The sequence below is a fragment of the Nesoenas mayeri genome (assembly GCF_963082525.1).
Source record: "Nesoenas mayeri genome assembly, chromosome: 18".
In the NCBI taxonomy this organism is placed as follows: domain Eukaryota; kingdom Metazoa; phylum Chordata; class Aves; order Columbiformes; family Columbidae; genus Nesoenas; species Nesoenas mayeri.
The window spans coordinates 7,631,471-7,650,182 of NC_137566.1; the positions used below are offsets into that span (position 1 = coordinate 7,631,471).

At 43.0% G+C, this 18,712-nt stretch overlaps 1 protein-coding gene across 1 annotated transcript; it reads left to right on the forward strand.

Annotated features, from left to right (window-relative positions):
- Positions 1-6,329: 6,329 nt before the first annotated feature.
- On the forward strand, positions 6,330-15,049 carry SET (SET nuclear proto-oncogene). The gene is made up of 8 exons (XM_080356132.1): positions 6,330-6,668; positions 8,032-8,089; positions 9,117-9,259; positions 10,308-10,411; positions 10,581-10,694; positions 12,081-12,251; positions 12,351-12,497; positions 14,131-15,049. The coding sequence occupies exons 1-8, from the start codon at positions 6,596-6,598 to the stop codon at positions 14,152-14,154; spliced, it is 834 nt and encodes a 277-aa protein (XP_080212258.1). The 5' UTR covers positions 6,330-6,595; the 3' UTR covers positions 14,155-15,049.
- Positions 15,050-18,712: the final 3,663 nt, after the last annotated feature.

Consider the following 18,712-nt stretch of genomic DNA (forward strand, 5'->3'; position numbering starts at 1 on the left):
TTTCACATGCTTGAATTTTCAGTGCAATAAAACCAGTACTGCCAGAAGGAGTCCCACAAGTGGTGAGTCAGAGAATAGATGTACGACTGTGGTGGGAGGGAAATGGTTTCTACTTTGTTTTACATTTCCCCCTTTTGTAAAAGCAGATGAAATTATTTTCTAGTCATACCACAGCAAAAGCAAACACGGAGTTTAAAGGTTATTTCCTTTGTGTGTTTCTGAGAGATGCTATTTTTGAATCCGAAAGGGGAAGGATGACTTTTTGTCAATGATCTCAAATTCTACTCTGAAAACTTCTACAGTATCACCTGAGGTGGCAGAGTTGCTATTTTGTTTATTGATATATACCACTTGTGTTAATTTAAATAAAACTTGAGAAATAAATATTTCTGGTTTTTCACACCGGTTACAATCGCAACCTTGTCCTGGTTAGGCTAAGTTAAGGTCAGAGTTTGACAGACGCCTTTCTAAGCAAGCAAGACTTACACAACCTGTCCTTACCCTTTCCTTGTCCATTCCTGCCTTCAAGGGACCCTCTTTCTTGTAACATTGTTCATGCATCTGCAGCAGGGAACCAGATCAGAGTACTAGTCTGAATTAAAAATAAATGGGTTTTATGGGGACTAATTCTAATTGAAATCAGTTTCTTGATTCGATTTAACACACAAAAAAAGAAATACACAAAAAATACTACACTGGCATAATTCAGGGACAGCGTGAAGGGGAAGAGGGGAGGAATGTGTGGTGGGGAATGCGTAAGTAGGAACTTCTACCAAAAAAGTAGTTTGTCGAACTACATCCTGAAAGACTTCACATTCTTCCAAGTTAGAAGCACCTCTTGGCTTTGTGTTCAGATAGCACCTTGTGCAAAGGGATCACCGTTGCAGAACGCTCGGGACTCTCAGAGCTATTGTAATACCAAAAAATAATAAGCGTTCCTACAGACTGACACAATTAACCAAATTCCACTCACAGATCTTCATTGTTGGCAACTCCTGCAGGATTTTATGTAGCCAAAGCTGGAGACTAGTTCTATTCCTGAGTTCTGGCTCTGGCTCTAATGAGGAATAACTCTGAATAACTCTGGCATTCCGTTAACCTACCATTGACTGACTTACTTTCCTCGCAGAGCTTTTTATATTTAACTTGATTTTTGAATGAGCTTTGACAGATGAAAAAGAACAATGTGTACGATGAGTTATTGTAGCAAAACCTGTATATGACAGATCCCTACGTATTTTCTTCTTTTTTGTTTCACCTTCTCTGTCATTATACTCCTACACAAGACTGCAAATGTTTCAATAATGCCAACTTGAAACTACAGAATTGTAAATACCGTACTCGCTTTTCACTGAGCAATGTCACATATGTTTCTTTTAATCTGGTATTTTGTGGATAGAAACAGAGGTTACTCGCCCTGAGAGTTCAAGTATCAATAGTGCTCTGCATAACAAGGGAAGTTTTTAATGATTCCCACAAAACCAGCTGCCACTTGGTAACAAGGTGGAATACAGACAGTGTAAAATTTTAGCGTCTACTGTTATTCCTGAGGGACCAAATCTTAAAGTGTTACTCAGCTTTGTTTAGGATTCAGCAATGAGTTTTCCCGCTGTAGGACTGAGCAGATGATAATTACGCGTTTCAGGAACTGGGCAGAGTTCAAATCCTGGAAAGCAAAAGTTTATAAATTCTTGTTGTAGAAAAGTTTGTCCCTTTTAATTTTCCCATGAGGGGAGCAGAGGGAAAGGATCAGCTGAAAGTCTATTTGCAGGAGAACTCACAGAAGCACAAAGTAGTTTTTCGTAGTCCTCAACAGTGTTCTACCCCTACTGCTTAGTTATCCTAAAACTTCAATTCAGCATTCATTTAAATTTATAATACTGTAACTTCCATGAGTTTTTATCCATATCTATTGTGTCTCATTACACAGACTCTAGCGCTAGAGCTTCTGCCCTCCCGTGGGGAAATTACAGCCTTTCTTCAGACAGAGCACCACTGGAGGAAAGCGAAGACGAGTAGCTACTTCCTCTGTGAATCATTTCAGGACCTTCTACATAAAAATTTGATTGGCACAGCTAGTGCAGAATAACTCCCAGTATAAATACTGCAGTGTTCCGGTTTGAAAGTGTCTTTATTTGTGATTGATCGTTATACCCAGGAATACTTCTTGTAAGTGGTCAGTTTTTCCAACTTCTGCTTAGGGCTTTCATTACACAGGAGTGTATGTAGTAAAATAAAGCCTGAAAAGTAAACACAAAGCCAAGTACAACATATATCACTTAATCACTAGATGATTTCAAATAAACATTGTGGTTTTCAGACATTTTCTGTAAGAGCTTGGCTGAAGACTTCCATTGCTTCAGTGCAGGATGGACTGGCTCTAATGCTAGCCTGCAAAACTAATAATTTTGTATCCCTACAGAGAGCTTTTGAACACTCACCGGTGAGAATGCATTAATGAAATCTAAATGTCTTCCCTTGTAACACCCTGCAAGTGTTGGAGATAGTGAAGAGACACTTCTGCATGTGCCAATACATGTTTGCAAACAAAATTTTTGTTCATTTCAGATCCCATCTTGGACTGTGAACTCCTCAGGCAGGAGATGGATATTCACATCTGGACAAGTTAATATTTAATTTTCGCTTTTAGAAACAGCAGTTCGGTAGTGCTGGATTTTTAACAGCATCTATATATGTGTCAGCACAGTCGATCAGTATTTAACAGCCACAGGGCTCTATCTAAGCCAAGGAACAGGACAGCATAAATGTCTGAGATATAAAACCTGAATGAAAGTCAAGAAGGGCAGGGAATTCCTCCAATCCATGTCTCTTTGGACAGGGACTGTTAATTTCACAATGCAGAATGTAACTTCAAGAGAATTTTCCAATAAACAACCTCCACTCTTATTCTGGAAGGCAGCTCAGCTCCCTACAAAATTCACAACTGCACACCTTATGAGAAGAATATGAGCAAAACATTCTTAAGCACCTATATATCTGAAAAGCTTATGGCTCACATTCAGAAGTACCTGAGGTTTTATTGACTTTGAATTTCATTTAAGATTTTAAAGAATATTTTGACTGCCTCTTTGTCTCTAGTACCTGGGAAGTGTTACAGGACCATCCAGCTCTTCATATATTACAAGCAAATGCTCTGGTAAGTTAAGAAAGGTCAATATAGGAAAAAATAAAAATCAGGTTTAGCAACTGTGTAATGGAAACTTTACACCCCAAAAATCCAAATAGAATCACTGGATTTATTCAACTACGTACTATTACTCACTCCCTGTCATCTGTGTTACTGAACCACCACCCTGCTTCAAAGGCAGTTATCAGCCCAGAAATACTTTCATCCCAGGGTTTCAACTGCAACATCTGCGAGGGCACGTGGAAGATTCTTCCGTCATTATCTAACCATTCAGTTCTTGACTGGGAAGGTCTGTGACTAGTGGAGATGGACAAACAGTTGACGGGGGAGGTATTTGACTGTTTAATATACATGCCAAACTCTCTTTCTGGGGTCACAGGGACTCAGCAGTTCCTGGGGGCTGTCAAACTGATTACACACAGCAAACCAGCCAGTGTGTCTCTGCCGGCTGCTCAGAGTAAGCACTGATACGCCAGTCAGACTTTACTATCACGTACAAGCTTATGTGTGCTTGAGACGTTGTACAGCCTTCAACTCCCCGGTGTACTCAGTAATTTAAAAGCTTTCATATACTCTAAAAAGTTTTGTCTTGCACTCCAAGGGGGATCTTTGCTTCTAATACAGAGCCCAAGTCTGAAAGTTCCTCGTGGAAGACCAGGCTCCCAGCATAGATGTACAATTGTTAAGCAGCTCATTGCGTTTCAGCAGCGGTAAAATGATCCTGGTTTTATAGTTCTCTACAATAATTTCTGTAAAGGCTGTGGGATTTTGGGGGATGGAAGGCTATAAAAACATAAGTTGCTAGTGATTATCTTGACTTGCATGATTTTATGTATGCTCATTTTGTGTTGCAGAAATACTTGGCAGGAAATGTACTCTTCTTTCTTTTTCACACATCATTACATTGTATTTGAGAGGATTTAGCACATTTTCTGATTTCACTTGCCAAATTCGGGGTTTGTGCTTAAATTTTACAGCTAACTGGACATTCCAGAAACTATGTGTGATGACCAATTATGTTTCTATAACATACCTAACTGTTGAAAGAAATATTGGAAGATCTTAACTTTTACATCAAGGAGGAAATATGAGATTATCTTTACAAGGAGGCACTGCTTATTCAGTTCTTAAGAAAAACATTCAGTTACTGCTACACTACGTAAATTGTATGGTCATTAATCATTATCAGTTCCTGCCAAACCCCCTATATATCCAAATATACATAAAGGAAAGCTAACACAAATTTTCTTCATTTGTTTGACAAAATTCATTGCCATCCAGAAGGCTGCAAAGATCCCGCTCCCTTATTTGTTAATACCAGAGTACTCGTGCTGAGTTTGAAAGATGCCACATACAGTATAGTTTTGAAACTTGAACCGTGCAACCCGAAGTTCAAACCAAAGCACAAATTCTAACTCTGTAATACAGAGGGAAAAGAGGTATTTGTGATATAGGCAGCACAGCTACTTGGACAGTATAGTTCAGGAAAAAATGTTACTGTTCCATTAAAGAGCTGAGAAAGAAAAACACCAAGCTGCTACAACTGCATAGGAAAGAGACAAGGGAAACGGAAGGAAGAAAACGACACCATGTGCATGAGCTTCCCTTGTCTGAATGTGAATGAAGGTGGCCAGATTAATTGATCTTGGGAGATGCATATGGAGTATGAGAGAAGTTACCTCAGGAAGGCCTTGAGCCATCCCTCTTGGGAAGGATTTGATAATCTTGCATTTATAAAGTTGCAACATTTTTCTTACCTTTTGTGCCAAGCAGGTAAGAGAGCTGGTTGATGTAAGCGAAAGCAGAGGACTAACAGACTGCAGCTCCTCACTCCTGTTTGCACGGGGAAGTACAACACAAATTGTGGACATGTCCCTGCAGTTGTGGTTGGCAATGGAGGCAAGGATGTAGCGGGTAGGAAGTGACAGCTGGGAATACAAAAGAAAAAAGCAATTGGGACTGGGAACAAACAGGTGGGAGCAGGAATCAAAACTACAGTAAGATCTCTGAGGAGGCAGGAACCAGTTCAGGCCTTATTGAGTAAATCCATTGGAAGGGCAACTTGAAGAGGAGACAAAAAAGAAACAAGCAGAGAGAACGTATCATGTAACTGGAAAGCAAATACAAAAGGCAAGGTCCTACTTCATCAAAGCTGTGCTGCTTAGCCTGACCTGTATTGTAATATTAATCTGTGAACGATATATTGTATATTTTGATAGAAAAGAATCGTTTGGCTGTTCCTTTAAGAGCTAAACAGTACTAGCTGTAGCTGTGAAGCTGCAATGAGCCCTTCCATGACAGGTGGACAGGAAAGGGACAAAAAGGGTTATTTAAAGTCTGCTTGCTCTGGGCGCAGTGGCATGTGTGCTGGCAGCCGCCTGGGCTCCATGACCTTCTGGAGTCGTGTTCCCACATTAACCGAGTGGGCTGGATGTGACTGACAGGGCCATTAGAATGTAACGTGAAGTTGCTGCACTGGGTCATGTTCCAGCTACGGGAGGCAGTGCAGCCAGACGGGGCCGCCATGTCCCCAGAGCAAGGCAGGGTGGAAACACCACCTCACCTCCACACCGGCAGTGCCGCCTCAGGCAGTGACTGTCCGTTTGGGGATCTCTTGGGGGTCGCTGGTCCCAAGATGCCCCGCCTCGTTTCCCCAGGCGGGGAGCGGGACCGGGCCGGTCCCTCACGCGCCCGCCACACAGCGCGGGGGGGGCGGCGACGGCACCCGCGAGCCTCGAGAGCTGCGCGCGGCCACGTGTGCCAGGCAACGGCCGCTGCGCGCGGGCGCATGCGCGCCCCGCCCGACAGGCACACCTGCGCGCGCCACCGCCCTGCTCCCCCCCCGCCCTTCTCCCGCCTCTCACGCCGAGGGCCGCCCCCCGCTCCCCGCGAGGGCGCAGCGCGCGGCCAATGGGCGCCCAGCGTGGGGTGGTCGGCGGGGGCGGGGCTGGCGAGGGGCCCCTCTGCGGCTGCGCGCGAGCCGCCCGCGGCGAGGAGGCGGTGCCGGCGCCTGCGCGGATGGGCGCGCTCACCCGCTCTCAAGGAGGGGAGCGAGGCGCGCCTGCGCGCTCTGCCGCTCGCTGCCCGGCGCCAGGGAGGGGGGCTTAGTGCGCCTGCGCGCTGCGGCCACCGTCCCCCCTGTGCCCCGGAGGGGGGGTGCTGCGCATGCGCGCCGCGCTGCCCGCCCCTCGCCAGCAGCAGCAGGAGGAGGCGGCGGTGGTGGTGATTCTGGCTGCGGGGAGCGTGAGGCAGTGCGAGCGCCGCTGCCGCCCCCTGTTATCCGGCAGCCGCAGGTCCGGGCGGAGCAGGCGGGAGCGCCCCGACGGCGGAGGGAGCCAGAGCGGCGGTGGCAGCAGCAGCAGGAGGAGTCTGTGCCCGCCCCCCCCCCCCTCCGCTCAGTCCCGTTACAGCCCCCCTCCCTCCGCGCTCCGCTCCGCAGCCACCAACATGTCGGCGCCGGCGGCCAAAGTCAGTAAGAAGGAGCTGAACTCCAACCACGATGGGGCCGACGAGACCTCAGGTGAGGCCGCGCCGGGGGCGGGAAGGGAATGGCGGCAGCCGCCGCGGCCTCCGCCTCGCACCGCGCCGCACCGACCGCCATTTTCCCCAGCCACACGGGCCGCGGCCGGGCCGGAGGCGGGAAGAGCGCGGGGTCGGCCGGGCGGATGTGCAGGCCCCAGCGGCAGCAGGAGGAGGCCATGTTAGCGCCCTTTTGTCTCCGCTCCCCGGCCCGGCCTCCTTCCCCACGGGCGCAGGCGGGGCCGGGCGGGGGGCGCTGCGGCCTTGGCGGAGCAGCGGGACCCCCCCCACCCCCCTCCCGGAGCAGCATCCGCGGAGCCTCATTGTGCTCCGCCGCCGCCATGATGCTTCGCCGCCTCCTGCTCTCGGCGCCGCCGCGGCCGCGTGGTGCTGCCCCGCCGCGCGGGGATGGAGCGCGGCCCGCCCGCCCGGGGAAGCCACGCGGTGCTGGGGCGGCGATGGAGCCGCCCGCGCCGGCCCCACGTGCGATCGCGGCAGCCCCGGGATTTTTAAAGGTCGCCGCGCTGTGGGTTTCCTCCCGGCCGCCGCCGCGGGAAGGGCACAGCGCTCCCCTCCCTCCTTCCCTCCGTCGCGCCCCGCGGTGCTGCGCCCGCTGCCAGCTCCGCTCGCACACGTGCTTTCCGTACCCGCTCGCCGCTCTGCCGTGGGAGGGGGACAGCGCGTCCAGCCGCGGGGAGAGCTGCCCCCGAACGCGGGCTGAGCCGTACGGGAAGCTCGGCGGGGGAGCGGTGAGCGTGCGGCACTGCCCAGCCGCTTCCCGCGGCCGTTCATTCATCGCCCGGCGCGATAGGTAAACAGCCCGCTGGAACCGAGACCGCGCTCAGACTTGGACGAGGGAAAGTTCCGATTAGAAATTATCTGCCAAACGGAGACTTGAAAGCGTTTCATGCTCGTAACCGCCCTTTCAAACGTTCTTTTCGGTTTTTAGAAGGTGGCGCGTTCCCCGTTACGCTGCTTGTATCGATATTTCTGTCCTCTACATTATTTGACGTTCCTTCCAATATGTTGGTCTTAGCAGATGTGGCTTACAACTCTTTCATTAAATTGTTAGTAACCTCGTATCATGATTAAGTTAGCATTTAAATCGACTCATTAAACTGTATAGGGGAATGAGAATTGTGATTTCTAAAGGTAAACTCACTCTGAGTGCCGTTTTGTCAAACTTTTCTGCACTTCAGCCATAGTACGCTCGGGAATCAGCTGAAGCTTTAAGGCCTAGTGACACAACATCTAATAGAAATATCTGTGTACTTCTAAAGTAGATGACTAGAAAAGATCTTAAGCGAAAACCCCAGGGGATTTGAGAATGAAGGGATTTTGATGCCTTTTTGTTTGTTTTTCAGAAAAAGAGCAACAGGAAGCAATTGAACACATTGATGAAGTACAGAATGAAATAGACAGGTAAACATGAACAAACTTTTAAAATGTTTGGGCAGAAGTGAAAATGTAACTTTCAAAAATAAAAATATTTAGCAAAGTAGCACTAGTAGCAGTTCTCACTCTCTTTAAACTCCACCAAGATCCACTTGTGTTCTGACTTGAGACTTATTAGTGTATGATAAAAGAAATTGAAGCAGTATCCTGGTTTCTTATTTAACTGTGTATAATTAAAAAGGTAGAACTTGAGTTTAAAATTTTAAATTAATTGTGCTAGTTTTGATACGAGAAGTTGACGACTTATTGTTTTTTTCAAGTTAATGTGTATGCTGTTTTGCAAAAGGATTTTCCTGTCTGTGAGCAGAACAAAAAACTTGGTTGACAAGTCAGCTTTTGTAATAATTTTAAAAATTATATATTAATGTGCTTGTAGAATAATATGTGGGAAGTGTGACTGACAGCATTAGTTTCTTATCTAAAAACTCTCTGTGGGCTCTGGGTCAGTATTTGCCTGGATTTTATCTCTATGCACACTGTCCTGTGAAATCTGCAGGTGACTGTTGAGGCTCTGGCCACGTGTTGTGTGCGGTATCAGGGCTCTGCCTTTTTACAAAACTAATTAAATGTTACGTCTTCAGATTTGAGTTGTGTGGGTTATGAGATTGCCCTGCTGTAGCTTGCTTGCCTGTCCAAAAGTTATAAAGAGCAAGTGACAGTGTTATGTATTATGCATCTTCAGGTGTTTTGCAGACAAAATGTTTGAGAGGTAAAATAGTACTTTGCTTTGCATAAATAAGGATCTGTCCTTCGTGTACTGCTGCAAAACATACAGTGTGTTAAGAATGTTTTGTTAAGACCAGCAAGATTGCTTCTGGTAGTGTGTTTCTTAGTAGTTGTCACGAGTTTGGGCCTCAGTTTTTTCTTTAATATACCTCAATTATTGAATATGGCAGACTAGTCTCATCAGAACCTGGTTTTAGGTAACTACTGATGATGTGTCTTGAAATTGCAGTTCTCTCTCCAGTGGTTAATGTGGCACTTTCTATTACAGACTGAATGAGCAAGCCAGTGAGGAAATTTTGAAAGTAGAACAGAAATACAACAAACTCCGCCAACCATTCTTCCAGAAGAGGTCAGAATTGATCGCCAAAATCCCCAATTTCTGGGTAACAACATTTGTCAACCACCCACAAGGTATGTTCGTTATAGCCCTCGTTTTTTTTTTTCCTGTATTTTCAGTGTTTGCTTGCTTATCATGTGAGTGTCTTGTAGATCTGAGGGTTTTCTGGAATTGTTGCTGGGTATATGTTTGAACGGAAGCCTGCTTCACATGCAAACACTTCCTTTTTGTCACAGAATGTCAGGGGTTGGAAGGGACCTGGAAAGCTCATCCAGTGCAATCCCCCCATGGAGCAGGAACACCCAGATGAGGTTACACAGGAAGGTGTCCAGGCGGGTTGGAATGTCTGCAGAGTAGGAGACTCCACAACCCCTCTGGGCAGCCTGGGCCAGTGTCTGTCACCCTTACTGAGAAGAAGTTTCTTCTCAAATTTAAGTGGAACCTTTTGTGTTCCAGTTTGAACCCATTACCCCTTGTCCTATCATTGGTTGTCACTGAGAAGGAGCCTGGCTCCATCCTCGTGACACCCACCCTTTAGATATCTGTAAACATGAATGAGGTTACCCCTCAGTCTCCTCAAGTCCATTTTATAAGCTTTTTATTTCTTGTATTTGTTGACCAAAGGAACATCTTGTTCACTAAAATCCCATGTTGATTTTCTTTCTGCATTTTAAATAACGTTTTCCACTTTTCTTAGTTAATTGGACCCTTTAAAGAAAAAGTATTCTAGTTTGTTTGGGGTTTTCTGTTACTTGGAGGTGAACTCCTTAGGATTCCTGACAACAGGCCTTCTGAGAGGACAGAACGAGTTTGTAGACTCCTTGGATTGGGCAAACTGCATGTGTGAAAACGTGTATCACGGAGAAGGGTAGTTTTACACAGGTAGCTTTTGCTGCTTTCTCATATTGAACTACAACAAGCAAATGTAATGTTTTCACTTCAGCAAATGCAAATCATACAAATGCTAATAGTCTGGCAGGTAACTCAACAAAAATGGTCTGTGAGAAGCTGGCTTGGACAGATATGTTGTTTCTCAAATCTTACTTGCTATCAGCTACCTGTATTTCATCTGCATGAGACACATTTCATAGCTTTGATGTGGGATTTCTAATTCTGCCTTAGTATCTGCACTGCTGGGAGAAGAAGATGAGGAAGCACTGCATTATTTGACCAGAGTTGAAGTGACAGAATTTGAAGACATCAAATCAGGTTACAGAATAGATTTTGTAAGTACTTTAATTCCTTCACTTGTGGTATTTCTGAGTTTTTTTGAATCTAATTGCGTATTGGGTTGTTTGTAACTTAATATCTTCAGTTTTCCATTTAGTACCAGGTTTTAATTGGCACGTGTCTTTACATTATGTGGGTTCTAACTCTTTGCTTTCAACTCTGCAGTATTTTGATGAGAATCCATACTTTGAAAATAAAGTTCTCTCCAAAGAGTTTCACCTCAATGAAAGTGGAGACCCATCTTCAAAATCAACCGAGATCAAATGGAAATCTGGGAAGGTATGTGTCTGTGCATCTGGGAGAGATGATTGCTCCTCTGTGTGATACCATCACTTTAATTACATTATTTTTGCCTTTTTTAAAAAATTATTGAAGCAGTTTTGTCTTTTCCTCCAATCCCCTTTCCACTTTTCTAGATCCATAGCTCATGCCCATCTTGCAGGGCTTGGAATACCGTGTTTAAATGGAGATCTGTAGTCACTTCTCTTGCTCGGTTGAGCATCACCAGTAACACAGTGGAAGTACAAGTAGACCAGATGGAAGTATTAACAAGTGCATTAGCTCCTCTCTCTTTGTAGTGGATCTAGAGTCTGTGTTCTGTTGTTAGCTGTTAAATTAGGAGCTCCGAGGACAGCGGGGTTTGGGGATTTCTTATTAGGCGTGCGTGATTTTGTTGGTTGGTTTTCTTTCTTTATTCCTTCAACTTCATTTCCAGGCAGCAAATCTTTGGAGAAGTTGCAGCCACGCAATAATGTGGGTGTGTCTTTCATCCAGACAGTACTCAAACATAATTAATTTGCTGTAGTTACCTTCTGTAAAAGTTGGGAGCACTTTCATGTTACCCTGAAGATTTTGAAACAAGTATTTAAAAGTAGGACTGACGTTGCAGTTACATCAAACAGCCTAAACCTATCAATGTCATGATTCTATCAAGCAAGCAAATACTAAAAGTTTGGAATTACCCTATAATCAAAGAAAGAATGGATTTAAATAGCAGATAGTAATTTTCAGACTTAGCAAATACTGTTGCAAACTTACTAAACTTCTGGGGTAAGGTGTTAGACACAGGACTCGTATGTTCTTATGACTGTATGTTTTATCAGTGTGTGTAGATTTTTACTACTTGTGACAAAGAACGGCCTGAAGACTTGAAAGCAGGATATCTTAGGATAAGAAGGCTAGGCAGTTCATTATCTAAAGTTAAAGACAGAGCTTAGAGGTGTAGAGACTGAGCGCTTCTTAAATTGTGTGTATGCAGCAGTTGTAGAATTCAGGTATAATTACAGCTACTCTGAGTAGCGTTTAGCTGTTGTGAGATCTTTTCAGTATATTGTTCAACACTTGTCATACTTAGGCCTCCCTGTGGTAGGGAAGCATAAATCAAATACAAGATCCAGTGAATTTTCAGTATTTCAGTGGAGGTCATTAAAAGAAACAGGTGGTTTTATTGTTTCCTCATGTTCAGGAGAAATGCAAGTGGATGTATGGTATCTTTTCCTGTGAGTTGTTTGGGTTCCAAATGTTTGTTAAAGACTTGTCCTTTAAAGAGAGAGTAATAAGTGACTTCTTGTGGTTGTTCAGACAAGTAAATTTTTAAATGGTGCTTATTAAAAAAAAAAAAGCCATGTAAAGATCACTTCTTCAGGGAACTTCTCTTTTTTTCAGGACCTGACAAAACGTTCAAGCCAGACACAGAACAAAGCCAGTAGGAAGAGGCAGCATGAAGAGCCAGAAAGCTTCTTTACCTGGTTCACTGACCACTCTGATGCAGGGGCTGATGAACTAGGAGAAGTCATCAAGGATGACATCTGGCCAAATCCGCTACAGTACTACTTGGTAAGTACAGCCCCAAGGTGTTGATCTGTGCCATGATAGTGCTGTGCAAGTGAAAGTGAATTCGATCACTGTAGTTAATGTTGCGTGTGTGTCTTTAAGGTTCCTGATATGGATGATGAAGAAGGGGAGGGAGAGGAGGATGATGATGATGATGAAGAGGAAGAAGGATTGGAGGATATTGATGAAGAAGGAGATGAAGATGAGGGGGAGGAAGATGAAGATGATGATGAGGGAGAGGAAGGAGAGGTGAGTAATCTTACCCCTTCCATCTCTGGTGTATGAAATCAAAAGAAATGTATAAGAGGGAGCTTGTAGGAACACTGAGCTGTTATTACAAAGGTAAAATAGTTCTTTTCTGTACAATAACTGACAGGGAGTTTGGAGGGGAGAAGCGGAACCCTTACTAGCTTAACTTGTAGAGTGGTCTTGGCGTAGTAAAGTATGTTTCTGTATATGAGAGACAGTGCAAATAAGTAGTTTTACTAAGTTTATAAGGGAAGTGCTCTAGAAGAACTAGGATATTAAAAAATTCTTATTTAATTAGCATTCTAGCAAGACTTTACAAGTAAAATAGCTTTTGTTGATGCACCAGGTTCTGTCATCCTCACACCTGTTGGCTTATTTCTGTGTATTCACAGAATCACAGAATGTCAGGGATTGGAAGGGACCTCAAAAAATCATCTAGTCCAATCCCCCCATGGAGCAGGAACACCCAGATGAGGTTACACAGGAAGGCGTCCAGGCGGGTTTGAGTGTCTCCAGAGTAGGAGACTCCACAACCTCCCTGGGCAGCCTGTTCCAGTGTCCTGTCACCCTTACTGAGAAGTTTCTTCTCATATTTAAGTGGAACCTCTTGTGTTCCAGTTTGAACCCATTACCTCTTGTCCTATCATTGGTTGTCACTGAGAAGAGCCTGGCTCCATCCTCCTGATACTCACCCTTTATATATCTGTAAACGTTAATGAGGTTACCTCTCAGTCTCCTCTTCTCCAGCTCCAGAGCCCCAGCTCCCTCAGCCTTTCCTCACATGGGAGATGCTCCACTCCCTTCAGCATCTTTGTTGCCCTGCGCTGGACTCTCTCCAGCAGTTCCCTGTCCTGCTGGAACTGAGGGGCCACAACTGGACACAAGATTCCAGGTGTGGTCTCCCCAGGGCAGAGTAGAGGGGCAGGAGAACCTCTCTGATCTACTGACCACCCCCTTCTAATACACACCAGGTACCATTGGCCTTCCTGGCCACAAGGGCCCAGTGCTGGCTCATGGTCATCCTATTGCCAGCTTAACTAAGATTCTGGGTTCAGGAATTATAAATTTTCTTTAGTAGCAAGTGGGGTTCCAGGGACAGTGTTCAGGCTGTTGGTAACTTAAAGTTCAGAATGTCTTTGTTTCTGGTAATTGCGTGTGGTGTGTCTGAATTTCAGCAGCAAAAATCTACTTATGCTGAGTTAGGGCAGCTGGGGGCACAGAGTACTGAGCTCTAATGTGTAACCTAGAATTTAGCATCTGAAAGTTGAAGCATTTTGCTCTTCAGAGTTTAATCAAGGGGAGGGAAAAAAGATGACCCCTTCAATTGCTAAATGATAAAATTATGTCAATCTAGTGATTCTAAGTCAGAGTAGATACTCAAACCTGAACTTTTTTATTGGGATGTCAGTTAATAACTGAGTTCTGTGTAGACAGGTACTTTTGGGAAGTGTTACTACTCCCTAGTGAAGAGGGAAAGAGTAACGGTCATACAACATGCTCTGGGTAACACTGTAGGGTTGTAGTCTGCAGGGCAGTAAAACAATTGAGGTTATTGCATTTGAAAGTTTGTGCTATCTGAAGTTTAGTGATTAGTTTTGGGGTTTTTTTTTAACTGTTGCTTATCTTTCAACAGGAGGATGAAGGAGAAGATGACTAATTGAACACTGATGGATTCCAAACCCCCTTTTTACCTTTTTAATTTTTCTCCAGTCCCTGGGAGCAAGTTGCTGTCTTTTTTTTCTTGTGCTCAGTCGCCTTGTTCTCTTGAGGTCTCTTTTTCTCTCCTCTACACCATGGTTCACAATTTATTTTGGGGGAAATAACCTTGAGCAGAATACAGTGGAAAAGAATCTACCGGTTTCTGTTTCAAGTTCATTTTTATCCCTTTTTGTCTCAAAACAAAAACTGTTTATGGAATCAACACACCATGTTCTGTGGGAAAAAAGAAAACCTTCTGCTCCCTTCACTCTGCTGGAAGCTGAAGAGTGCTAGGCCCCTGTGTAGTAGTGCATAGAATCTAGCTTTTTTCCTTCTTTCTCTGTATATTGGGCTCAGAGATTACACTGTGTCTCTATGTGAATATGGACAGTTAGCATTTACCAACATGTATCTGTCTACTTTCTCTTGTTTAAAAAAAAGGAAAAAAACTTAAAAAAATAAATAAATAAAAATGGGGTTATAGAAGGTCAGCGGGGGTGGGTTTCAGATGTTTGGGTGGGTTAAGTGGGCATTTTGACAACATGGCTTCTTCTCCTTTGGCATGTTTAATTGTGATGTTTAACAAACATCCTTGCAGTTTAAGATGACACTTTTAAAATAAAATCTTCTCCTAATGATGACTTTGAGCCCTGCCACTTGATGGAGAATCAGCAGAACCTGTAGGATCTTATTTGGAATTGACATTCTCTATTGTAATTTTTGTTCTTGTTTATTTTTAAATTCTTTTTTTTTTTTTTTTTTTTGTTTCACTGGAAAGGAAAGAAAGATGCTCAGTTTTAAACGTTAAAGTGTACAAGTTGCTTTGTTACAATAAAACTAAATGTGTACACAAAGGGACTGGTTGGTCTTCACTGAAAGAAACAGTTTTAATATCCTATTTTGAACTTCCTTGTAATTTCTTTGCATTTTGGGGGCACTTGGTCAGTATGTAGTACAATGCAACCTTGCAGTTGTGTGGACTGATAATAATTTCATTTTGTTTCCGCTATTTCAGTACTTGTAAGATGTTTCATTTGGTAGTTCTTACTGCACACATAATTACATAACTCTGTAAGCCAGGGCTGTAGGTGCATATGCCTTGTGTGAAGACAGAGGTTTATATTCATGTTTTGCAAAAAGAAAAATCACTCTTAAGTAGTAACTTGCAGTACTGTATCTCCAGTAAATCAGTTTGCATGAAAATATGCAAGCTCAGAATAAAAAGACCAAGAGGTCTTATTATAAGATATGGGTGTTTTTGTAAGTCTTTTCACTTGAAAATAAATCTTAAGTGCAAGTTAATTTTTGGGCTACTTTAAAGAGGAAGATTCTCAGCGAAGCTTGTGTATAAAAAGTTGCTACTTCACTGCTTTCTTTCCTTGGTAGCAGCATGTATATATGCTTTAGATATACTGTATTTTTTTTTCATTTTGAGCGACTGCATTTGAGTAGCTTGTAACGATTTCACACAGAGGTTGTTGGTACTGTTATTCCACAAAGTGTAATGGAAGTTGTTTTAACATGCTGTGCTTTTGAAATATTTTTTAAAATGTTGTATCACCTAATCTAAAATTCAAACAGCTAGTTCTTTTTGGATGTGTAGAAAAGACTGTCTTCTGGGAAGACTTGCTGTTATATACTGTGATTCGTTTTCATCAGAAAATTTGCTGTAGTCAAATTTGTCTTTTTTCTATTATGCCTAAGAATACACTTAGCAGAACAAGATTAATCTCTGTTTGAGACATGCCCAAATAATGTGTGTGGGGGGAAACATTTTGTAAGTGTCCAGTCCAGCTTGGATTCAATCCAGTTATCAGAGACAATACAACGTCCAGTCTTCAGGGGATCAATGCAAAAATGAGACAACCATTTACTTTATTCCATCTCAGCAAAACCATCTGCCCTGATCCTGCTTGCAGAGCAAAGTAAAATGTTAATGGGCTTCTTACCATGGAGAGAGAGAAGGAACAAAATCTATGAAGTCTATAAATTTTAGGTTCTTTTCCATTTGATTCCTTCGTTGCAAGATGGAAAACCGCTTCCTGTTGTGGTAGAGGGTTGATGTGCTATTACTTGCCCTGATGCCTTGTTATTTAATTTTTATGTAGTCCTAATTGATTGTAGTTCTTCAAAGAAAAGAATCCTAGTTTTTCATGCTTCAGGAACAATATTGTGCGATTATTGTTACACCCCTGTTGGTTACTGGCAGAAAACCTATAAAAACTTTTGAAAGTAATCAAAGCTTCAGGTTCTGTGAAGTCAAATACCATGAACAAGAAATGAAAAGTTGGATAATGCTACTTCTGAGACTTTTTTCTTGCACATTCTTTAGAATTTTACAAGGTGTCAAAACACACTTGCTACTGTACTGATAATACTGAATTTCTTGTGAAACTGAAGGGTTTGCTCCTGGCAATGGCTAAAGAGTGAACTACTGTGCTAGAAGAACAAACCATATTTGTTAAATGTAATCTTATTTATTCTAGTAATGGAAATGAGTAGGGATTAACACATCTCTCTGCAACAATGAAGAAATACTACAGATGGCAATCATGCACTCTCACTGTTCACTTGATGTCTGGTTTGGCTGAGTATATGTAATGCGTGTCCATTTTTACCTAATTTGTATATGCATATAAAAAAACATTTAAAGGTACACATCCACCTTGGATAATAATGGGAGATTCTTATTAAACATGTCTGTATCTCTCATTAATTCCTCATGGCTGCTTGAGCTTCTTACATCCAGTTAATCCTGCCAAGTGAAATTTTCACAGGTGGAAGCTGAATTCAGGCTTTGGGGCCTGAATTTCCACCAGGGTTGGAATATAGACATGGTGGCAATTAAATCAAGGTGAAGCTACTGTGCCGGGGCTGTATGACTTAAATGACTCAAAGGTTATTTTTATTTGAAGTTTAATTGCTATAAAATGGAATCTTTTGTCTGTAATTTCCAGTGCCAAAGGAAAGCAGATACATCCATTTGTGTGTAAAAAACAAAAAGGTTGGGTTTTTTTAAAAAAGATTGTGCTTATTCATACTTGTCAACGTAGTTTTTGTCCCTGTAAACAAGCATTATCTGAACTGATTTCTTAGTTATTTATGCCATTCATTTGAATCTGTAAGCCTCTTTGTACCACACTCTAAAACAGGTGCATAATGATAGTACTGTTCATTGGATACTGTTCCTGAATTTTGAAGCCATGCTGGTCTTTTGGTTTTATTTTTTGAGAAATTATTTCATTGATTTCAGTCTCAATGTACCCTCAAGATATCCTTCTGTTTGAAGGAATTAAAGTACCCTTAACTGTTGTTTGATGTTACCATTTCTAAGAGTCTTTTTCAAAAGAACCAGTTATTAGTCCTAAACTCCGGCATTGTCTTTCACGGGTGAAGTTCTTTTATGGATATCGGGTGATGAGAGTGACAGGAGGTCACAACTGACTCTGAAACAAGATGCTTAACCTCCTGTCCCCTCTCTCTCCTGGATTAAAAATGGAAACTTCTATGACTTTTCTCTCACTCATCACCTTCTCCGAGAGGAGGGAGTCCAACATACAAACCAAACCCAGCCCTGGTCGCCGTGCGCTGGGACAGGCTTTGCGGAGGGCACGGCAGTGTCCCTGCTCCTCTGGAGCTCAGTCTACACCTCTGAGTTTGACTTTCCCCTTTCCAGTATTTCCACTGAATGAACAGTCCAATTAAAATCATTTCTTAAATACTAACCAGCCCCTAGACCGTGCTACAAATAGCGACAGGTTTCAAAAGGGTTTATATTAATATAATGCACTTTATTAACAATAGGAGCGTATTCCAAGCTTTATAGAAGTTGAAGGCTTTATTAATTCAACTCAGTTAAGCTAGATTTAAGTTTTACATTTTCTGGTGATTTCCTTTTACTAATTATTCAGTTGCAGATCATTTACAAAATGCTTGTGCTAGAAAAAACTGTTCTAATTAAATAAAAGGAAAACGTTTCTGTTTATTAGCTTATCTCTAAATTTGTACATGGGAATACCATTACCTTTGGATGCCTTCTGACTCAAAGTTGTGTATTGCAATAATAATAATATTATGCAATACTGCTGAGTAGGGATCTTACAACGGGGGGTCTTTAACACCTAAAAGCAATAAGTATCTTTTCCCGTTGGAAACTGGGCCTATGACACAATGGCAAAACAGCAGCATGGTGGTTTTGCACTTGTAATAGCTGGGGGATTACTGCCAGCCTTGCCAATGCATTTGGGTTATTTTTTTCACGCAAATATTCAGCTGAAACCACAGATCACGTATGTAGAGGGGCAGTTCTGCAGAAAGAAAGTTAGTAAAAAACCAGCACTGGTGACAGGCAAGCATGCTATCTAAAGGCGGGCTGCAATTTGCTCGTTCCCCTACAAATAAATGCCAGTTACAAATCAATCTGGAGAACTAAAACTGGAAACCACCTGATCGCCTCAACACAGCGAACTGGGCCCAGCCGCAGGGATTTTTCCTCACAGCGCCCGTCTCCAGAGGCG